General features: G+C 40.9%; 1 protein-coding gene across 2 annotated transcripts in view; it reads left to right on the forward strand.

Annotated features, from left to right (window-relative positions):
* The window catches only part of OXR1 (oxidation resistance 1), a 376123-nt gene that overhangs the window by 187411 nt on the left and 166887 nt on the right, over nt 1–21825 (forward strand). For both annotated transcript variants that reach the window (XM_075213955.1, XM_075213956.1), the window contains exon 3: nt 502–692. In XM_075213955.1, coding sequence (XP_075070056.1) covers nt 502–692 — 191 coding nt within the window. The remainder of the gene's footprint in view (nt 1–501; nt 693–21825) is intronic.

A 21825-nucleotide genomic window follows, 5' to 3' on the forward strand; every position in this document is an offset into this window, starting at 1 on the left:
CATGATAAATTGACCACGCTTCCATTCCGTCCAAGTCACAACCCAGATCCACGCAGTCCACTTCTTAATCCGACTAGTCACAAAACATTTTATCGGCGGCACACTATTCCACTGGGATTCTGTAAAGTTCTTCAAAAACTGTGACAGCGATGGTAGTACGTATTATTTGCACATAGGAAAGACCTGTACTAGAGCTTTAATAAAGCTTTCCACGCATTGCAATGAACAGTTACGCGCACTTTCTTGTTGGTGCAAGTTGCAATGTGACTAATAATAATTAATAATAATTTGTTCACTAAAAGGTTTTGCAGTTTGTCTACTGAACTGCTTGTGTAGAAGTTTTGTGAAACACCAAACAGCAATACAAATGATAAATAAGTATAATATATGAATGTAATGTTATTTTGCATATGCACTGTAAATAGTATTACCTTGTAAGAAACATGTGACACAGGAAACATGTTAGGTATTTAATTATTACCGTTTCATTACTTTTTACAGGTTGAAGAGGAAGTCGCAATCTGTGGATATTACATCTCCGGGGTATAACCCCCTGACGGATACACTGCCACTGCAATCCACTAAACCACCAAATGTTGCCAAGACTCATTCGGAAGAAGAACACAACAATACCGCAAACACTCAGAAACGCCACCCAAGGAGAGGAGACCTAAGAAGAGGCTACACCATTGGTAAGTTAATCCAGATGTCTTAATAAAAGCTATTAAATTGAGTATAAGTAGGGAGTTATCCTTATGAAAGATTCATGAGCAGTCTTTAGAAAGCTTCACGATTCATCAGGCTGCTGAGCTGAAGACTCCTATCCTGCAGTGATGAGCTCCAATAAGAACAAAACAGTCTGCCTGTAGGTGGGATTCTATGCCCTGCCATGAATACTGTGTGGATAAAATATTGACTACAAATCTTGCTGTTGCATCTGCCATGTTGGTTTATTGATCCGGTAAAATTCAACAGTATTCTCTGACTGAATCATTTTGCTTTTCGTGCCACAGTTATATATTTTGCTGCTTTTTTGCTGGTATTTCCTTTATGGTATGTGATTATAAGTGAATTTTGGGAATTTTATACTATTGCATATCACTAAAGTGATTGTCCATGAATATTTAAAATATTTCAATTTTGTTAAATTAGCCAATTGAATTTGTTCTAAGTAAGAGTCTCTGTTTCTGTTCTTAAGTGCATAGAAATACAGAAATTGATGTCAGAATAAGTCTATCTGATCTATCTAGTCTTAATTGTGATACACATTTCACTTAATTCATTTTTGTGTCCGAAGCTCCGCCAATGAGGCGGGGCTTAGGACACAATCTGCATAATTAGGCCCCACCCACTGCTATATGATGCTGTGAGTCTCGGAAGGAATTACATAGCGGAGGACGGGTCCCACTGTGTCTCACCATCCAGTATATCCCACCACGCTGGAAGTTATAGCTTCTTACAATTGTAGAGACACAGGCATCTTCCTCTAATAAAGAAGTTATTCCATCATTTAATCATCCTTTTTCTGAAACATATACATTCTTATTTTAATTTAAATTTTTCTCCCTCCAATGTCTAAGAATTCTTATTCCGGTTATTCATGTATTTATGCTGTCCTAATGAATTCAAATTAAAATCACAATATATATGAAATAATGCATTGTATTTGTTATGTTGTATTACTTGATGTTTGCTGAATGGAAACATTTAAGGTACAATAGGTTTCTACTATGATAGCATTCAGTGGTCATGTCATGTGGAAATGTTGGATCTTTGCCATGTATTGATACGTTATTCCCAGTGGCAAATGTTGGCGCAAAGTAGAATTGGGCACAGTTGCATTGACAATTCATGGGAATTGAGTTTTACAGTGGAACTGGTCTTGTTTGCAAGTTTCACTTTTGCTAACTATAGCAGCTGTAATTCATACAATTGAATAGATGTTGATTTGGTGTACTGTACTGGAATTAATGCTAGCACTAGTACTGGTTATTCATTAACACCTATTGATCACAGTGAGAATTGCTCTGTCATGTTGGAATAATTGTCTGTGTATGCGGAGTTATGCGCACAGCGTACTGCAGTTTAGTCTTGTGCCATGTTGAGGACAGCATACAGCTGCAGCCCAGTTCTTTAGCAAATACAATACATTTACTTTCTATTGGTGTATCACTCATAACCAATATTACTACTGCTAATGATGTTTTTCATGCTCCTGGTTATTTATGGGGATAATAACACACGTATTGTGATCACTGTGTGAAAATTTCTCTGTCCTGTTGGATTAAGTCGTTCACAAACTTATAATATGATATCTATGGTCTGTCACAAATGCACGTTGCTGCTGGTCAGACTCCTCTTTCATCACTGTGTTATACTCATACTTACCAACTTGTTTCCGGGAGAGGGGGCGTGACTGGAGGGCGGGAGGGGGCGGGACGTGGCCAATCGCGTCATTTTGCCCTCCCCCCCCCCCCCCCCCGAGAAAACATCATTTGCGTCGCGGGGGGTGGGGCCAAAATGACGCGATTGGCCTCGTCCCGCCCCCCTCCCGCCCTCCAAAATGGCGTGATTCACCGAGAATCGTGTCAAATGACGCGATTCTCGGTGAGATTGGGATGCGGGAGAAATGCCAGCTTGCCCGGGAGCCCGGGAGACTGACCCGAATTTCGGGAGTCTCCTGGACTTTCCGGGAGAGTTGGCATGTATGGTTATACTCAGATTTTGTGTGCAGTATGCACAATATAATATGAACTTTAGTACTGTGCAATACTAGGTACAGCTGCAGCCCAGTTGATTAGAAACTGAAATTCATACAATCTTTATGTGGTGTTCAGCCTTTGTTCACTGTTTCAGCACCCTATTTCAATATATCATTTTGCTTGCTATAGCAATAATTAATATACTATTAAATAAATAATAAATATGTTGAAACAGAAATATTGGGAGAAAAATCCACGGAACCAAAACATGGCTGTTAAGAGAAGTCATGGACTAACATGTAAGCAATCATACTGAAATGGAAGCAGTTGCTGTACAGGTACTTTGAGCAAGAGAACCCCATCTAACCTTGTGTCTTGCAGAGATAAAAGAGGAGGAAAATACTCATTCTGAAGTGAGTTGCACAAGTGAACATTTCAAGCTTCCTATACAGTACTACAGACGAAAGAAATTGTATGCATCGCTGATATAATAATAGCATACTTGAATAAAAAGAGAAATAAGATTAAATAAATATCTAATAGTGCGCCAAAACAGTAAAAGTGTCTGAAGACAAGCCTCTTAGGTATCCTAACTTTCACTAGTTATTAGAATTGATTTTTGGGGATAATATTTTATTTCCATAGATCTATTTCTTTTAAGAGAATCTAGAACCTCAAATTCTGTAAACCTCCTTCTTATACCAAAAAAATATAGAAAAAAAATCAGGGGCCTGATTCATTAAGGATCTTAACTTAAGAAACTTCTTATTTCAGTCTCCTGGACAAAACCATGTTACAATGCAAGGGGTGCAAATTATTATTCTGTTTTTAATTTTCAGTGTACAAATAAGCTATCAAGTATTTGTGTGCTACATGAAAAAACAGTCAGTATCTAACTTATGTGCAAAACAGAATACTAATGTGCACCCCTCGCATTGTAACATGGTTTTGTCCAGACTGAAATAAGAAGTTTCTAAAGTTAAGATCCTTAATGAATCAGGCCCCAGAACTCTATCAGTGACCAATCTACCAACCTATGCCCCCTTCTTGCAGTGGCCATTCTAACAATTCGTAAGGTCATGTCCATTATGCCAATGACAAATCACAATTGTCCTGTAAAAAATGAGTCAGTCGGGAGTTATGGCTTTTTAATTGGGCCCTGAAATTGTGTAGCCGTATAACAAGGACAAGTTTGTAGCGGCAATTTTTCTCAACTTGTGTTTATAGATATTTGAACGTACAGTGGATCCAATATTCCGTTGATCTGGTACTCAATAAATCTTTCGGTGCAAGGCTACATTCTTCAATCACTGTATGACAGTTTAGGACAACATCTTTAATGTTCATCTTGTATTTTGTAACCTGAAAGATATCCTGTTGGAGCACATCTTTGTAAAAAGAGAACAAAAAAACCTGCTATGGTCGTTTGATAAACATCTATTATGGACACCGTATGAGAATCTTTAATGACTTTGCCCATTAGGTGAATGTCTGGGGAGCTCTGCTCAGAATGAAGGATGCCAGAGCGCACATACTGTGAAGGGAATTAGGATCTGCTTGTTGAACAGACAAATCAGAAAGGGCGAAGGTATTTTGGATGCCGGCATTTAAAAGTCTTTGCTCAAAGCATATGGCAGGGTACTTAATCAACAGGTGTTATCATTTAGAAAGGTTACAAGGCAAATGTTACTATAATCTACTGCAAATTACAAAGTCAAATAGTGACACAAATAGTAATAGGGCAACCTTTATGCTGCAGCTTCATGGAGTATAAAGTACAACATATATTAGGTATTAGATGAACTGTAGTAATGTCCTCTTTTACTATATCATGAAAAAATTATATATATATATATATATATATATATATATGTAACCCCCTGTCACTGTGTGTAGTGTGGGGTGCAAAGGGTACACAGTGCACCTCCTTCTCAAGCCCTGGCTAGCTGATGGGCATGGGTGTAAATGATCAGGGGGTCCCTGCACATGCAGGTGTTTCTTTGTAGTTAGTGGGACACAGGTAATGTCACTTTGGTGCAGTGTAATAGAAGTCACAATAATTTGGGCGCCAGACCATCTCTATAACAAACTCAACTCTTTATTTACACTCTTCCTCCAGCACGATAATCATAATGGTTGCAGCAATAAAGAAATATATGTACAGCTCCTTACTCTCTCCAGCACAGTTCTTAATGAGCAATACGAATATGGTTGCAAATATATCTCATTACTCCTCCTGCACAGTTCTTAATGTTATCCAGATGTTATGTAACATAAATCATTGGTCTCTCTTACACTCCATACTCACTGCAGATCACCCTCCTCTGCAGGGGCACATGCATGGATGCTAATAGCCAGGCAGCCTCTCCTCCATGCAGCTCTGACACACTCTGTGTACCTCTCAACTGCAGCTCATCCCTCCTCTGCGGGGATGATGTCTCCTGTGCTCTGACACGTCACTCTGTGTACTCTCAGCCTCAGGATCTGACACTACAGCTACCAGGCCTCTTGTAGCAGCCCTCACTCCAGGGCCTCTTCCATGCAAAGTGTCCCCCTCTCTCTTGGGTTCTCTATAGTGGCATGGAGTTCTCCCCCTCATCCAGTGCACACATTCCTTGCCCTGGCTCAGTCACCACGCTCAGACTTCCAGGCAATGCTGGGGGAGCCTGGGAGCTTCCACCCCAGGTCCCCAGCTACAACTCTCCTCTTGTGTCTCCCTTCTCAGTTCCTATCCCCCCTTCATGACAGCCCCTCCTTCCTCTCACTTAGTCTCACAGGCTGGGCTGGGTTATCACCATGGTAACCAGTTTATGTAACTTTTCAGAAACCTCTATCTTACCCTCTAGGTGACCCCTCCTCTATTCACTGAGGTAAAGGTTTAACTAAAACACCACTAGGGGGGTGTTACATATATATATATATATATATATATATATATATATATATATATAGATAGATAGATAGATAGATACGCACACACCATTCAGCCACAACATTAAAGCCACATGGCTAATATTGTGTACGTCTCCCTCGTGCCACCAACACAGCTCTGACCCGTTGAGTTATGGACTCCACAAGACCTTTGAAGGTGACTTGTGGTATCTGGCACCAAGGTGTTAGCGGCACATCATTTGGCTCCTGTAAGTTGCGAGGTAGGGCCATGGCTCGGACTTGCTTTTTCAGCACATGCCGCAGTTGCTTCATTAGATTGACATCTGGAGAATTTGGAGGCCAAGGTAACAACTTGAAATCTTTGTCATGTTCCTCAAACCATTGCTGTACAATTTTAGCAATGCGGCAGGGCACATTATCCTGCTGAAAGAGACCACTGCCATCAGAAAATACCAATACAATGAAGGGGTGTACTTGGTTTTCAAAAATGTTTAGATAGGTGGTATGTGTCAAAGTAACATCCACATGAGTGCAAGGACCCAAGGTTTCCCAGCAGAACATTGCCAAGAGCATCACACTGACCCCACCGGCTTGCCTTCTTCCCATAGTGCATCCTGGTGCCATCTCTTCCCCAGGTAAACAACGCACATGCTCTCGGCCATCCACATGATGTAAAAGAAAACATGATTCATAAGACAAGGCCACCTTCTTCCATTGCTCCATGGTCCATTTCTGGTGCTCACGTGCCCATTGTAGGCGACTTCGGCATGGGCACTCTGATCGGTCTGCAGCTACACAGCCTCATACGTAACAAGCGGTGATGCACTGCGTGTTCTGACACCGGTCTATCTTAGCCAGAATTAACTTTTTCAGCAATGTGTGCTACAGTAGACCTTGTCTGTGATTGGACCAGGTAGGGTAGCCTTTGCTTCCCCACATGCATCGATGAGCCTTAGGCGCTCCTGACCCTGTTGCCGGTTCACCGGTTGTCCTTCCTTGGAACACTGCATACCGGAAACATCCCACAAGACCTGCTGTTTTAGAGGTGCTCTGACTTAGCCATCACAATCAATGTCACTTCACTTGTCAGTGGCTTTTATGTTGTGGCTGTTCGGTGTATATGGCATAAAGCCTCAGAGGTGTGTCTGCTAATTAAGCTATGGCGGGACCCGAGTCCATAAGAGGGCTTGGAGTTCCAACCATAGGGGACAGAGGTTTGGGACCCAAGAACATGGCCTGCAGCCCCATGACTTTGGAGAAGTGCACCACCTGTGTGTTGGAGTGAGCAGGCAGAGAGATAGCTGAGAATGACAGGATAGAGTGATGACAACCCAGGAATGTTCTACAAGATGTCAGGGGAGGAGCTGCGCTGTAAGGAACCACATGAGGCAGCAGGTGAATGCAATTATTGTGCGTTTAAGGCTAAATATATCAAACTATAGAAACCATTCAATTTTAACTGAATACTGTGCTGGAGAGGAAAGGGAGGTGAAGCAAAGTCATATATTTTACAAGTTACCCTCTCAATAGCAAATAAGATCTGTGCTGGAGAAAGAAGGAGGATGTAAATAAAGTTATATTTCTATTTTATCATATCACCAGTAAATTATACTATGCTACTAAGCCTATGTCTGAATTACACCTAGCTATCTCCTTACTAAACCTAATGCATCTGTCCATGTAAATGCCCACTGTTTCCTGGGATGATGAGGACTGAGCTAGTCCGGGGTGGCGAGTAAGAAAACCTTCAGGGTAGAGATGCCTGGGACTATGAACCTACACCACCCACAGACAGACTGGGCTTATATATAATATACAGGAAATTTTAGCACTTTCACTCTTAAAATATGATGCCCTATGAGAGAACTGCCTTAATTCCAATTCACACATTGACTTGGATCTGCCAAACAACCCTAACTCCAGCTACATCTAAAACATTCAAAATTGTTTTGCTTATATATAAGGCTGAGTAAATAATATATTTTTCAAAGCATTGAAAAATTGTGAGACCGCTAACCAGTCTCCCCAGTTTCGTTAGCAGCAATAGTGTGTGTAGTAGGTAATAAGGTTGTAAGCTCCAATGCGGCACGGACTGATGGGGCCTCATCAGCATTTCTGCCTTAAAGCACATGGGTCATGGGTTCCAATCTGGTCAAGGCACTATGTGGAGTTTGTACGTTCTCCCTATGTTTGTGTGGGTCTTCCTCTGTTCTCCAGCTTCCCCCACAGTCTAAAAACATCCCAGAAGGTTAATGTAATTATGTGTGCTGATAAAAAAAAATCTGTTATTGCCTCCATTTATCAATAAAATAAAATATTTTGCAGAGTGACACTCAGCTGCCCATGCGATACTGGCAGGGAGTGTTAAGACATAACTTACCGCTTGGCTGGGCCAGTCTAATGCTTCCCCTGGTGGCTGGAGGTTCTTGAACGGAGCTCCTAGAACTAGCTATGGTCTAATACCTGAGGTGGGGCAGTAAGGGGCCTAGAAAAGCAACTGCTGTGTACTTGGCACCTTTCCTGTGACCCATTGCTAAACCTGTACTCTAGTCATCTCTAAGTCCTTCCTCTTTATGTAATCCTAGCCTATCTGCAACATGTTTCAAACTACTACTCTATTACTACTCGTCTTAACCCTGACATGTAACTTCTTTGCCTAGGCTAGTGCTCTAGGATCCCCTTGTGTGCTAAAATTAAGAAATACTTGAAGTGTAGGCATGTGTGTGCATATAACCCTCAATAAAGCAATCTTGCAAATTGACATATATATATATATATATATATATATATATATATATACATTGAATATGATAATACAGTGCAATCATATTCATTTATTAATCCTGCAACTGCCCTCAGGATCCAATCACAACCAAAGACCAATAAAATACATAAAAAGTTACCTCTGCTGGTCATTGTTGTTATGTTGCTGTTCCTCATTGTTCTGCGCACTTGTCTCTCCTGTTCTTTGGAACTCCTACAAGCTGCTGCCATCATCTCTGTATCTGATATCTCTCCATTCAGCCAGTCTTCCTGCACCAGTTGTATTCCTTGTTACCAGTTCTCAGCATCACCCAGAAATCCTTGTTTATTGTCTGCAATACTTGGTTCGTATATTTTCCTGAATTATCTCGTTCATACCTGTTCTAATAAATATTATATGTTTTCATCATATTCTGGGCTCCATAGCTGTTATTTCCAGCTTCCAGCATTAAAGTGCGACAGTATCATGCTATGGCGTAGTATTTAAAATTAACTTTATTAGATTTATAAAGCACATAAATGCTTATCTGGAGTAAATTTAAATAAATGATGGAAGTTCTTTGAAGTTGATATGAGGGCTGTTGTGGAGCTGTAAACTGGAACTGTCAGTAAGGTCTTTCGATGCCGAGACTGAGAAGAAAGCAGCTATATGGGAAACCACCCTACGCGTTTCACTCTAGTAACGTTGTCAGTAGAACTCTGTATGAATGTAAAACAGCATACTTAGAAATGCTCACTCTGCTTGACCTGTGAAGCATAGCTCTTGCATTATGAAGATAAGTGCTCCTAAATACACTTTCTGTGGTCCTCTTTATAGCTTCCTATTGTGTCTGAAGCCCTATCCCTAAATTGTACTAAACATTTGGGTCAATAGCTAGAATGCACAATTCTGTACATTGGAAAAATCATGTAGTGCTGCAGGACAGACAAATTTAAAATGTGATTTAGAGTTGGGAGGAGGGACCCCCTTAGCTCAACTCTACATCTGTTAAAATAAAGATGCCCAGTATGAGTGCTACATGCAAAAGCCAGCAATATTCTCCCTGCATGCAAAGGGAAAAAAATTCAAAAACATTGACACCCCTTGCATCGCAACATGGTTTGTCCATGTGCAAATTTGCACCCATTAGCTGGATTTGCTCTTAAATATAAAAAAAGCTCCTAAAAAAGCTTTTATTGTGGGTAGATATAGAGTGTGTGTTACGTTTACTTTATATGTTCATAGTTTAAAGGACATGGCCAGGCAGAGTCCCACTTTTTTAAAAAGATTATTTGTATATATCAGTGCCTGTTATTTGTTGTTCTTTGTTTTAAATATATTGATTTTGTTTAATGTTTTTGTGATAACCTACAATGTTGAATAACAATAGGAAAACAGTAACCTAAACAATGAAATAAATGTAATATATATATATATATATATATATATATATATATATATATATATATATATATGAGCGGATTTCCAAATATGGCTCTTCCTTCAATGTTTGCTCTGTAGTCAACATCTACAAACATTGCCATCTTGCAATTCACATAATGCCTCTCAATGGTACAAACTGCCAATGTGTTTCCTAGCACATAAAATGTATTGGAGGTAACATGTTTCTTTACAGCAAGTATGTGGAATACAAAGTAAAAATGATCACAGATTTGTGAGTTACAGCTAAAAAGCCTAAGCATGTAATAGTTCCCCGAGGTGTAATATAATACTATATACTTCAAGCCTAACAACCACTTTTATGTGTTTCTATTTCTTATTCCCCGCGCTGTATTGAAATTGTGTTGTTGTTCACACATTTACTGTGCAGAACAAACACGTTGATGTTAGGGGAAAATATGTCTTTCGTTTGTAATGGGAGAAGACCACAGAAAAGTCACGATAGTAATATTGTATCTTTGGGGCTAAGTAGGTTCATTGATCTATTTTCTTACATCCTAAGCATATTTGAAGTTTTTTGCTTTTTCTATAACAAGTAGTTTGAGTTGGTTAGTGCTACACAGGGGATATAAAAACTTACTTTTATTAAATAAGAATAAATAGAAGCTTGATAAAAATGTATCAGTTGAGTGGACTCCAAGATAAATAATCAGAGGCACCTTTAATCTCAGGAAGGGCATAACTACCTGGGTAGCAGGCATGGTATACCTGCCCCAGGCTCTGCTCTCCTCTACTATCTCCTCTGAGTGCAGCAGTACTTAAAGGAGAACACCTCTGTCTGCATGGCCACCATGGTCGCCAAGAGGAATTTCAGGCCACAGTAAAGTGACTTCTTGGGGCCCCTTCCATAACCTCCAAAGAAGGTGTGACCACACCAGGTATGTGGCTCCTCCCACTACACAGGCAGGCTCCGGAAAATTCTACCTGCCTCTCCCACCCTCTCGATGCCAACGATAGCCACCAGTGAGCTAAATATGCTCCCTGCTGTGCAACCGCCAAAACTATGAGACATATGAATCCACAGAATTTCGCATTTGTGATCCGGCATTCTAAGGCACAAAAATGAAATACTGTTCAGAGTGGAGGACAACGGTGTTGTTCCCTTTCTCTATCAGCAGGAAGTACAGAGCATTTCCAGCAGAGAGGCAGACAGAAGGAAAACGCTGGCGGACAGCTCTTTAAAGTAAGGGAGAGAAGAGAATGATGGGGGAATGTGATACAGAGGATTGATGGATACATGATGATAAGGAATATTGCTGGGACATGATGATATGGAGGATTGCTGGGACATGATGATATGGAGCATTGCTGGGGACATGATGATATGGAGGATTGCTGGGGACATGATGATATGGAGGATTGGTGGGGACATGATGATATGGAGGATTGCTCGGACATGATGATATGGAGGATTGCTGGGACATGTTGATATGGAGGATTGCTGGGACATGATGATATGGAGGATTGCTGGGAGATGATGATATGGAGGATTGGTGGGGACATGATGATATGGAGGATTGCTGGGGACATGATGATATGGAGGATTGCTGGGACATGTTGATATGGAGGATTGCTGGGACATGATGATATGGAGGATTGCTGGGACATGATGATATGGAGGATTGCTGGGACATGATGATATGGAGGATTGCTGGGGACATGATGATATGGAGGATTGCTGGGGACATGATGATATGGAGGATTGCTGAGAAATGATGATATGGAGAATTGCTGGGACATGATGATATGAAGGACTGCTGGGACATGATGATATGGAGGATTGCTGGGAAATTATGATATGGAGGATTGCTAGGACATGATGATATGGAGGATTGCTGGGGACATGATGATATGGAGGATTGCTGGGGACATGATGATATGGAGGATTGCTGGAGACATGATGATATGGAGGATTGCTGGGGACATGATGATATGGAGGATTGCTGGGACATGATGATATGGAGGATTGCTGGGGACATGATGATATGGAGGATTGCTGGGACATGATGATATGGAGGATTGCTTGGGACATGATGATATGGAGGATTGCTGGGACATGATGGTATTGAGGACTGCTGGGACATGATGATATAGAGGATTGCTGGAGACATGATGATATGGAGGATTGCTCGATACATGATGATATGGAGGATTGCTGGGGACATAATGGTATGGAGGATTGCTGGGGACATGATGATATGGAGGATTGCTGGAGACATGATGATATGGAGGATTGCTGGGACATGATGATATGGGGGATTGCTGGGGCAGGGCCGCTGCAAGGTCTCTAAGCACCCTAGGGAAAGTTTTAGCCATAGAAGCTAACTATGTGGAGAAAAATAAAAATCATAGCTTATGAATATGAAAATGACAAATTTATTTCCAGTACATTACACGACATACGCTATCTAAATTTGGATTTTTAAACATATATATACACAGTGCTGGAAGTGGGCTGCAGGATGACAAGTAAGAGGAATAGGAGAGAAAATGGTGCAGCAGGGGGGTAGATGAGAGGGACAGGAGAGAATGTGGCGCAGGTGGGGGGGTAGATGAGAGGGACAGGGGAGAAGGTGGCGCGGGGGGGGGGGGTAGATGAGAGGGACAGGGAAGAAGGCTGCACAAGAGGGAGGGTAGATGAGAGGGACAGGGGATAAGGTGGCACAGGTGGGGGATAAATGAGAGGGACAGGGGAGAAGGTTGCATAGGTCGGGGGTAGTTGAGAGGGTCAGGGGAGAGGTGGCACATGGAGGAATAGATGAGAGGGTCAGGGGAGAAGGTGGCACAGCGGGGGTAGATGAGAGGGACAGGGGAGATGGGGGTCCAGAGGGGGTAAATGGTTGCTATAGGCAACAGCTCAACTTTTCAAACCTGCCATAAACTCGCAGCTTGATACATTTAAACCCTGGTCTTTTCTCCTTCTTCCTTTCACGTTCAAACTTCTCAAACAGCAAGTACATTTGGAGTTGTCACCCTATTACCTTTCCTCTGATTTTCTGCTGGACACTCCAAAGTTTGTTTTTCTCTCTTATCCATAGACAATACATTGTTGCCTAGCTTTACTGCCTCGCTTTCAGTAGATTCAGAGGTAGGAAAAATTGAGGTGGACAGCCTTGATAACACAATTTGCATCATTAAGTGGGAGTGGTAATTATGCCATAAAGTCCCGCTCACCTTAGTAAATCCATGGTGTTACACTATCTTGAATCTTAATGACGCAATTTTGCGTCATTAAGCCCCTCCTCCATCACCTTTGGGAGGATGCCTACTCTTCAAAGAGTCCGGGAGGACTCCCTGAAATTTGGGAGCTGTGGGGCAAGTATGACATGGAATGATCTCCCACTGAGCTCCTTGAACTCATCAGTCCCTTGCTGTTTTCAGAATCCTATACTGAGCTGCAAATACGTGTGGTCACATAACTTTTCAATTCTGTGGGGGAGGATCCAGGGTCTGAACAGATAGCCTTCTACCATAGCAGTACCTACTTCTTACAGCTGTACAGAGTGGCAGGAGATGTCTATGCTTCAAGAGCACAACTGTTGGTCTTTAAAACTATCAGACTGAAGAACTACTTCATAGAAAGTTATTAAGTAGAGCCAGGAGACTAGGAATTATTTTACATTCTTGAAACATTATATTGTTTAAGTACATATGAATGCACAATAACAGTTATTTAGCAAATACCCAATACTTTTGTTCATTAAAATATACAAGAGACCAAATTCACCATTACCGTAGAACTTTTGATATTGTTGTTAAATCGTTTGCCTTAATTTGCAGTTTGATGTGACCTTGTTCAGTTTCTTGTTTCCTGCCGGCAGCAATAACAGATAAATCCCCGCTCTGCAGGGCAATCATTGCAGAGATAAATGAATTAAGAAATTGCATTAGCAAAGCAAGACTCCCTCTAGTTCAGTTAACTGGATTTATGTTGTTCTATTTTTATATTTCTTGCCGTATTGTACTGGTAAGTAACAATAGGTATTACCTATATCTCTTCCAAAATAATTGGAGCATCTAATAACAGCCAATATCATGAATTCAATCAAATGGATATCACCTCAGTACACCTCATATTAAATGAAATGAGAAAATACATATCTATATTAATAAAGTAAAAATACACTCCCGATCAGTAAGCACTGCTCCGGCAGCATTGTAAACCAATCACACAGGTCTCTGGGTTTCTAAGAGATACTGTACACTATATTTTTGTCATAGCAAAAGCCTGTACACTCTAGTCATTGCAACCCACATAGACTGACGCTTGCAGGCATGGCCACCATCAGAAATTGTGGGGCCCAGTACAGATGAAGGCGACAGCCCTCCGTTTCTCCTACCTGTTCTGTAGCTTTGACTACCTGGGGCTACTGATGGTGTCTTCAGGTCAGTTGCTGCTTGGTCGGATCCTGGAATGTTGGGGTCCTGTTTGGAAAAGAGATAGTTATTATTCACCGCCTTGAAAGCAGAGCATTGATAAAACACTTAGCCACCCTAACCCCAACTAGACAGACAATAAATTAATATCACCCACGTTTTCTAATTAGGCCTCCTTCCGCCCAACATTAAATTAATAGTGGTTACGTTTACTAAATAAGCCTCTGTCTCTTCAACCAGCCCCAACATTAAAAACATTCCCTTTTAATATGTACATGTAGCCCCCTTCTAATCCCTGATTTTAAATGAATATCATTACCAGTTAATGAAAGGGGGCTAGTTTACCCAACAAACCACATATTGTTTACAGATTAGGCACATAAAATTCATGTCAAAACTCCCCCTCCCCTTTTTTTATAGATTGGGCCAGAACAGTCTAGTCAACCGTAAACCACCCACACTCCCGCCCCTTATATGATTTATGGTCTCCTCTCCTTTTTTGTCCCTTTTCTTCTAGTCCTTCCGCTTCTCTCTGCTGGTGCCGGCAGCTCAAGACAGCTCTGATCAAAACATTCGGCTGAAGTTATGAAGTCATTTGGGCGGAACTTTGGGCAGGGACCCCGAGACAGGTGCTGCATTTGATACGGCCCTGCCTCTGAGAGAGGGCGGACTGGGGCATGGCTTAAGCTGCAATGTGTGTCTCCCCACCCTCCGAGCCATGCAGAGCCCCTGATGCTCGTCTTTCCAGGCTTTATACAGTGGTACCCCCATGTCTCCCTGATGACGGCCCTGCTTCCAGGCACTCATACAGCCTAGTCCTTGTGCACAAAGCAGTCTGCCACCTCTGGTCACCATGGCATAATGTACACTCACATAGCTGACCCCTCCAGTTACTGCAGCATACACAGCATTAAAGTTATACTCTGTAGCACACATACACATAGCTTGTTTCCTCCAGTCACCGCAGCACAAATTCACACTATAAAGCAGTTTATTATCACACATTTTTGCTGTTAAGTAACATCAACAGCAATGAGAGATATAATAACGAAGCAATTTTCCAACATACTGAAGCGGGGAGAGCTGCTCCCATAAGCAGCTGTCTCTACGAAAATTAAAATCTACTCTCTAGCAGTTGAACACAAAACTGTGTATTTCAGGTTCAAATGGTGAACTTGGGGGGGAAAAGAAGAGAAACGTCCAGCCTGCTGGGAAAGGATTGATGGATCCCATTCCATCTAGGCTTCCACTATAGTGCGAGAGTTGGCAGCACCATCTGAAGCTTTTTGGAGCTTGTTAAATTGGACAAGACTGCAATTCCCAAAGAGGATATAGGGACTGGGGTACTTAGAGGTAATCTAGTGAATATTACAATGTTGCTAAGTAGCCCACATATTAAAGTGTACTTAATCCTGCGGAAACAGCCGTTTCAACAGGATATAACGCAAGATAATGTCTCAAAAACAGACACCTTAGTCTCTTCATTCACTATAGAAATACTGCCTACCCTTCAGTTACCATCACACCTACAGCCCAGTCACTAACCCACACATAATAAATTAATAATAAAATAAGGAAATTGTATATCAGGAGATATTTTAATAAAAGTCCCAGGAATGCTTATAATTCTTAATAAGGATGATTACTAGACGATAAATATAGTATAATCATCATGGGGAAAAGGGAATAGCATTTCCTGCTCTCATCCCAGCTCATATGAAGACTTGGGGGTATATTTACTAAACTGCGGGTTTTAAAAAGTGGTGATGTTGCCTATAGCAACCAATCAGATTCTAGCTGTCATTTATTTAGTACATTCTACGGAATAACAGCTAGAAGCTGATTGGTTGCTATAGGCAAAATCTCCACTTTCTCAAACCCGCAGTTTAGTAAATATACCCCTTGTTCTTAAACAGGTGGGCAGTAAGTGTACTATATAATGTGGTGATCAGTTTATTTGAAGTAGAGTTAAATAAGCATAGGACTCCAAAGTGGAGCACGAACTAAAGGATCTCTGTGGTCAAGATGAAATTGTTCTTTGCATACAGATTTTTTTGACCAGTCCAAAAGTGTAGATGATGTTTTTCCTCTACAGAGGGTACCCACTGGATCTATTATATAAGACCTGTACCAGAGCCAAATCTTTATAGAGAAATTCTACTTGAACCTAAATTTTGGTCACCATCAAATCAGAAAAATATCTCATAAGTTCTTGTTTTTTATATCTACATTTAATAAAAGCGCAACGGAAATCAGAAATGTTACTTCAATACCAGAATGGTAAATCATGATGCCTTATTGGCCAACTTATTATCAGAAAAACCTAGGGGTAAATGTATCAAGCTGAGAGTTTTCCGGCAGGTTTGCAAAGTGGAGATGTTGTCTATAGCAACCAATCATATTCTAGTTATCATTTTGTAGAATGTACTAAATAAATGATAAGCAGAATCTGATTGGTTTTTCAAACCCCCCGGAAAACTATCAGCTTGATTCATTTAACCCCTAGTGTGGTTTTCAATAAATCTATTACATTAATTACGAGTCTCAAAAATTTGACCCACTTTTTACAAAAGATTGTATAGAGAGGTAGAACAGATAAAGATAGAGGATCAATGTGGACGGCTGTGGATGGTTGATATAAGGGCAGCCGATCTTCTTGCAAAACATGAGTTTATTACCAATGAAAACTATGAATATCTTCAGCATTGGGTGAAAGTTTTCCAATAACAGCAACTGTAATACTGAATATGTGATTTACTTACTTGAATGTGGAAGTGGCCTACACAAGAGTGGTGCCGTTTATTGGAACTCCATCAGAATATAAATATTGAGCAGAATTCAAATTAGAACATATTAGGACATTCCACCTTCGACCATGAAGGGAAAGTGGATAGCCTTAAAGTGACAGTCATTAATGCATAAGAGAGGCTTCTTGGATATTCAGGTTGAAAACAATGTAGAAAAATGGTTTGAATGAAACGATCAATATGGTGAATTTGGACTGAAGTTTTAGATCCTTATTATGTCTAAGAATTGCCTGCTGCAAACATCCCAAGTCAGTGAACCGATGGTAAGACTCAGCTCTCTATTTATATGCATATCAGTGCACAGCCAATTTATATTTAATATTATAACATACACTCAAACGGGATAAATTAATAATGTATGATGGGAGTGCGTGAGTAAATTACTTGGCATTATAATTCAGCACGGTTAGCACTTCTGCCTCACAGCACTGGCATCATGAGTTTGATTCCCAACCATGGCCTTATCTGTGTGGAGTTTGTATTCACCCCGTGTTTGCGTGGGTTTCCTCCGGGTGCTCCGGTTTCCTTCCACACTCCAAAAACATACTGGTAGGTTAATTGGCTGCTATCAAATTGCCCTTAGTTTCTCTCGGTCTGTGTGTGTGTGTTAGGGAATTTAGATTGTAAGCTCCAATGGGGCAGGGACTGATGTGAGTGAGTTCTCTGTACAACACATGTATGTATATATTAGTTTATTAATGAAATATTTATGTGATATATATTATATTGCTTATTCATTTTTGTACATTATTTATTTTACTATTTATGTATTTATTGAGCACAGATCATGTGTTTGTTTTTTTACCTGTTGATATTAGTCTTTAATTATTAATATTATTATTATTATTATTATTATTATTATATTAATTTAATGTGCTTTTGCATTCACATTACCAATACACCAATATTTCTATCGTCTATAAGAGCATTTTTCACGACATAACCCCCATATGTCCTTTTCACTGCTGCTCTGCATAACTAAAACAACACTGAACTGGTGCTGTGCCAAGGGTGGTTTTAGGGGAGAGGAAGAGGTCCGATGGCGGCCAGGCACGTCAGAAGCGCTGGACATGCCCCTGTGACGTGTGGCCGTGCATGTCCCGATTCCCCAACTTAAAAAGTTTGAAGGTCGTAACACCTGTTCTAATATATGTAAAAAAAATAAGTAAATGAGTTTAAAGCAAACTAAGCTCATTACTTGTGAAACACGAATGCAGGGGACCATAGAAGGGAGAATAATACATATCAAAGCTGTACTGTCAGGTAAGAGAAACGTGTAATAAGCCAAACCAGCGACTTCTAATATAATTTAATATCACAGCAGGTGGTGCATTATCACATATATATCCCCACCAGTTATACAAGCCACCTGTAGCAGTGACTGCTTTGTAACACTTGCAAAAATTTCTGGTCAATCTCTTATTAGGCTCGGTCATAATGTCTGCTTAAAGCAAAAATGTAGAAATAAAAAAAAAAATAATAATAAATGTAAATAATTCTTACATGGCCAATCATTTTATCAGTAACCCAAGCAGGATATTTCTGCATATTTGAAATAATAAACACTGCATGGGTTTATTTCGAACTCTTTACACTTTAACTTAAATTTCTCTACATAGGATGTTGGTGGAAAGTCAGCTGTGAAAAAGTGACTGATCTGGTTACTTAGATCTGCTGTGATAATAATCAGCAGGATAATAAAGCAAGGTATGAAAAATAAATGACAATACTTACTTTATAACAGAATGAAAACAGCAATTTCTTAAGAGAAAGAAACACTATAAAATTAAATAATATATTTAGGGTGCAAGGAAACAGCTGAAAGTTGTATCTTTAAATGTGCATAACATGTGATAGAAGAACACTTAGAGGTATATTTACTAAACTGCAGGTTTGAAAAAGTGGAGATGTTGCCTATAGCAACCAATCAGATTGTAGCTTTAATTTATTTAGTGCATTTTACAAAATGACAGCTAGAATCTGATTGGTTGCTATAGGCAACATCTCCACTTTTTCAAACCCGCCATTTAGTAAATCTAGCCCTTAGCTTCTTTGGTTTTGTCTCTTAAATTTTCAGCTTGCAAAACCTATCACAGCAAAATGCCGCGTCAGGGCCTGATTATCCGAAAGCCTGATTAGGCTGCTGCCTAAGGCTTTTGTGAGGGGGTGCAAATTTGTGACAGGGAAGGGTGTAAACTTAAATTCATTTTCAAATATTAGAGAGTAGTTCTCCAAAGTAAAAAGAACACATGAAAGGGGGCGTGGCCTGGACGAGCATGGAGAAGCAAGCACAGTTACGAGCTCTCCATCCCAGATATCCTGTTGATCTCCGTTATAGTGGAATAAAGAAACTTTTGGACCCAAAACGGTGCATCCGAATAGTTGCTGTACATAGTGTACCTGTTTTGATAGTGATTTTGCCCGAGACTGGGAGAGAAAGAGTTGAGCATCTGGGTAGAGGAATACTACAGGCAGTCTGTGGCAGTTTGTGGCAGTTGATGACTGCTGGGACATAGCGCCTCTGTAATACCACATACTGGCCTAGGTGAACACAGCCTGTGATATCCATCTGATACAGGTACATTTATATCCTTGTACAAGTGAAGAGTAACTGAATTGGGCTCTGGACTTATTTGATTATCATTATCAGTGTTGTTGGAGGAGATATACCTTTCTCTGTGAAGATAACTGGCTGCAATGCACTGCTAGCAATACAATCTGAGCTGTACACCTATATGTAATTAAAGCTATACAGGTTACAGGGTTGCATATAAACTTATAGGATAAATATCATCCCATCTTTCCTGTGAAATTATGGGCAAACATAACCAGTCCACCGCAGCGGGAAAATTGGACCGCTTTGCTCGCTCCTCCACTACAGCCTCTGGTTCAGGAGATGCATCACATCCCGTTACCCCCCCTTTGTCGGCTCCACTGGCGGACCCTGAAGTTACATTACAGCAGGTCCTGGAGGCCATTGGGGCATCTGAAAAGCGTGTTACGGATAAAATAGGAGAGGTGCAGGTGGACCTCTCTCTTCTCCGGCAAGACGTGCAAAAACATCAGGGAGAGAGTGGGTGAAGTGGAGACACGTGTGTCTACATTGGAGGACACTTCTGCACCAGTTGCGGGCTGGTTGGAGAGTCTGGAGTCGCAAGCCTCTCTGTTTAAACAAAAGCTTACGGATATGGAGGGGCGTTTGCGTCGCAGCATCATTCGGTTGGTTGGATTGCCCGAGAAGGCAGAAGGTGTCTCCCCAGAATCCTTCTTGGAAAAATGGTTAATCCAATTGTTTGGTACAGATTCATTTACAGCCCAATTCGCAGTGGAGCGGGCCCACCGTATTCCAACTCAAGCACCCCCTCCTGGAGCCCCCCCACGCACCTTCATAGCCAAATTGTTGCACTATCATGACCGAGATACCATTCTACGCTTGGCTAGGCAGAAAGGTTCAGTGGAATACAATGGTCAGCGAGTAGCAATGTATCCTGATTTCGCTCTGGATGTACAAAAGAACAGGGCTCAATTCATTCCGGTGAAGAGAAGATTGAGAGATTTACAGATCCCATATGCCATGATTTTCTCTGCCCAGTTGAGAGTGGTTTCGGAGGGCCATACATCCTTTTTTGATACTCCCTGAGAGGCTGCAATTTGGTTGGACCGCCTAGCTGCTGCTGGACGCTGATGCTGGATGAGTACTTTTTTATGTCTCTCCTGATAGTCCTTTGGACATTGCTGATTTGTCATTGATATTATGCATGGTATTTGCTATACATAATGTAATTTCTCTTCTGTGGTACAAAAAAAAAAAAAAAAATGTATTTCGCTCAGGTGGGGTCTGTGATTTTCAAACTAATATTGAAAGGTCCACTGTAAAAAAAAAAAAAAAAATGTAATGGGCTTTAAGGCCGTTCTTTACCTCTCTTGTCTCAAGTCGCCCCTTTTCCTTCCTTCCTTTTCCTTCCTCTATCTTCTGGTATTTTGCGGGTTGGCGGGTGACCTTTTTTGGTAGTGTGCTGGCTTGCTGAATATCTTAAGGTAATTTTAGTTAGGGTTTAAGGTATACTTAAGTTGGGTGGAGTATACAGGGTGGGGGTATGGGTTTAGTATTAAAGTTATTTAAGTTGTGGGTAGTTTTAATGTTATCGCAAATATATAGACAAGGATTATATGTGCTTATAAGTATGCCAATGTATGCTCTGCAGGGGTGTGGGATGCGGGGTAGTGAGATAAGAGGGACTACTATTATATGTATTCTGGTACATATGATAAGGAGCTGAAAATTCTCTCCTGGAATGTGCGGGGCCTAAATAATGCTGTGAAACGTTCTCTTGTACTAAGACAAATTAGAAAAAATGATCCTGATATTGTTTGTTTATTGGAGACTCACTTACACGGTGATAGAATACTCGCCCTTAAAAAAGCATGGGTAGGTAGGGCATACCACTCTACGTACACGACTAATTCTCGAGGGGTCTCTATATTGGTACATAAACGTCTCTGCTTCTCCTTGGAAAAAATTCAAGTGGATGCAGGGGGAAGGTTTATACTGATGAAGGCTGTCATTAATTGGGTTCCGGTGATTCTGTTAGCTGTATATATACCCCCACCGTATAATGGTGAGGTGTTAAGGAAATGTGGAGAATTCATGGCATTGTTCCCAGATGTTCCAGCCATTTGTATAGGGGATTTTAATAATGTGATAAATGGAGAGGTGGACAGATGGCGAGAGAAAAATGCTGTAGTTGGCAACTCTAAGTCGGCTTTTTCTGCTCTGGTTGAGGAAATGGGGTTAGTAGATGTATGGCGTTTGAGGCACTCAGAAGATGTCCAATTCTCCTGC

The sequence above is a fragment of the Mixophyes fleayi genome, chromosome 5 (assembly GCF_038048845.1).
Source record: "Mixophyes fleayi isolate aMixFle1 chromosome 5, aMixFle1.hap1, whole genome shotgun sequence".
NCBI lineage: Eukaryota > Metazoa > Chordata > Amphibia > Anura > Limnodynastidae > Mixophyes > Mixophyes fleayi.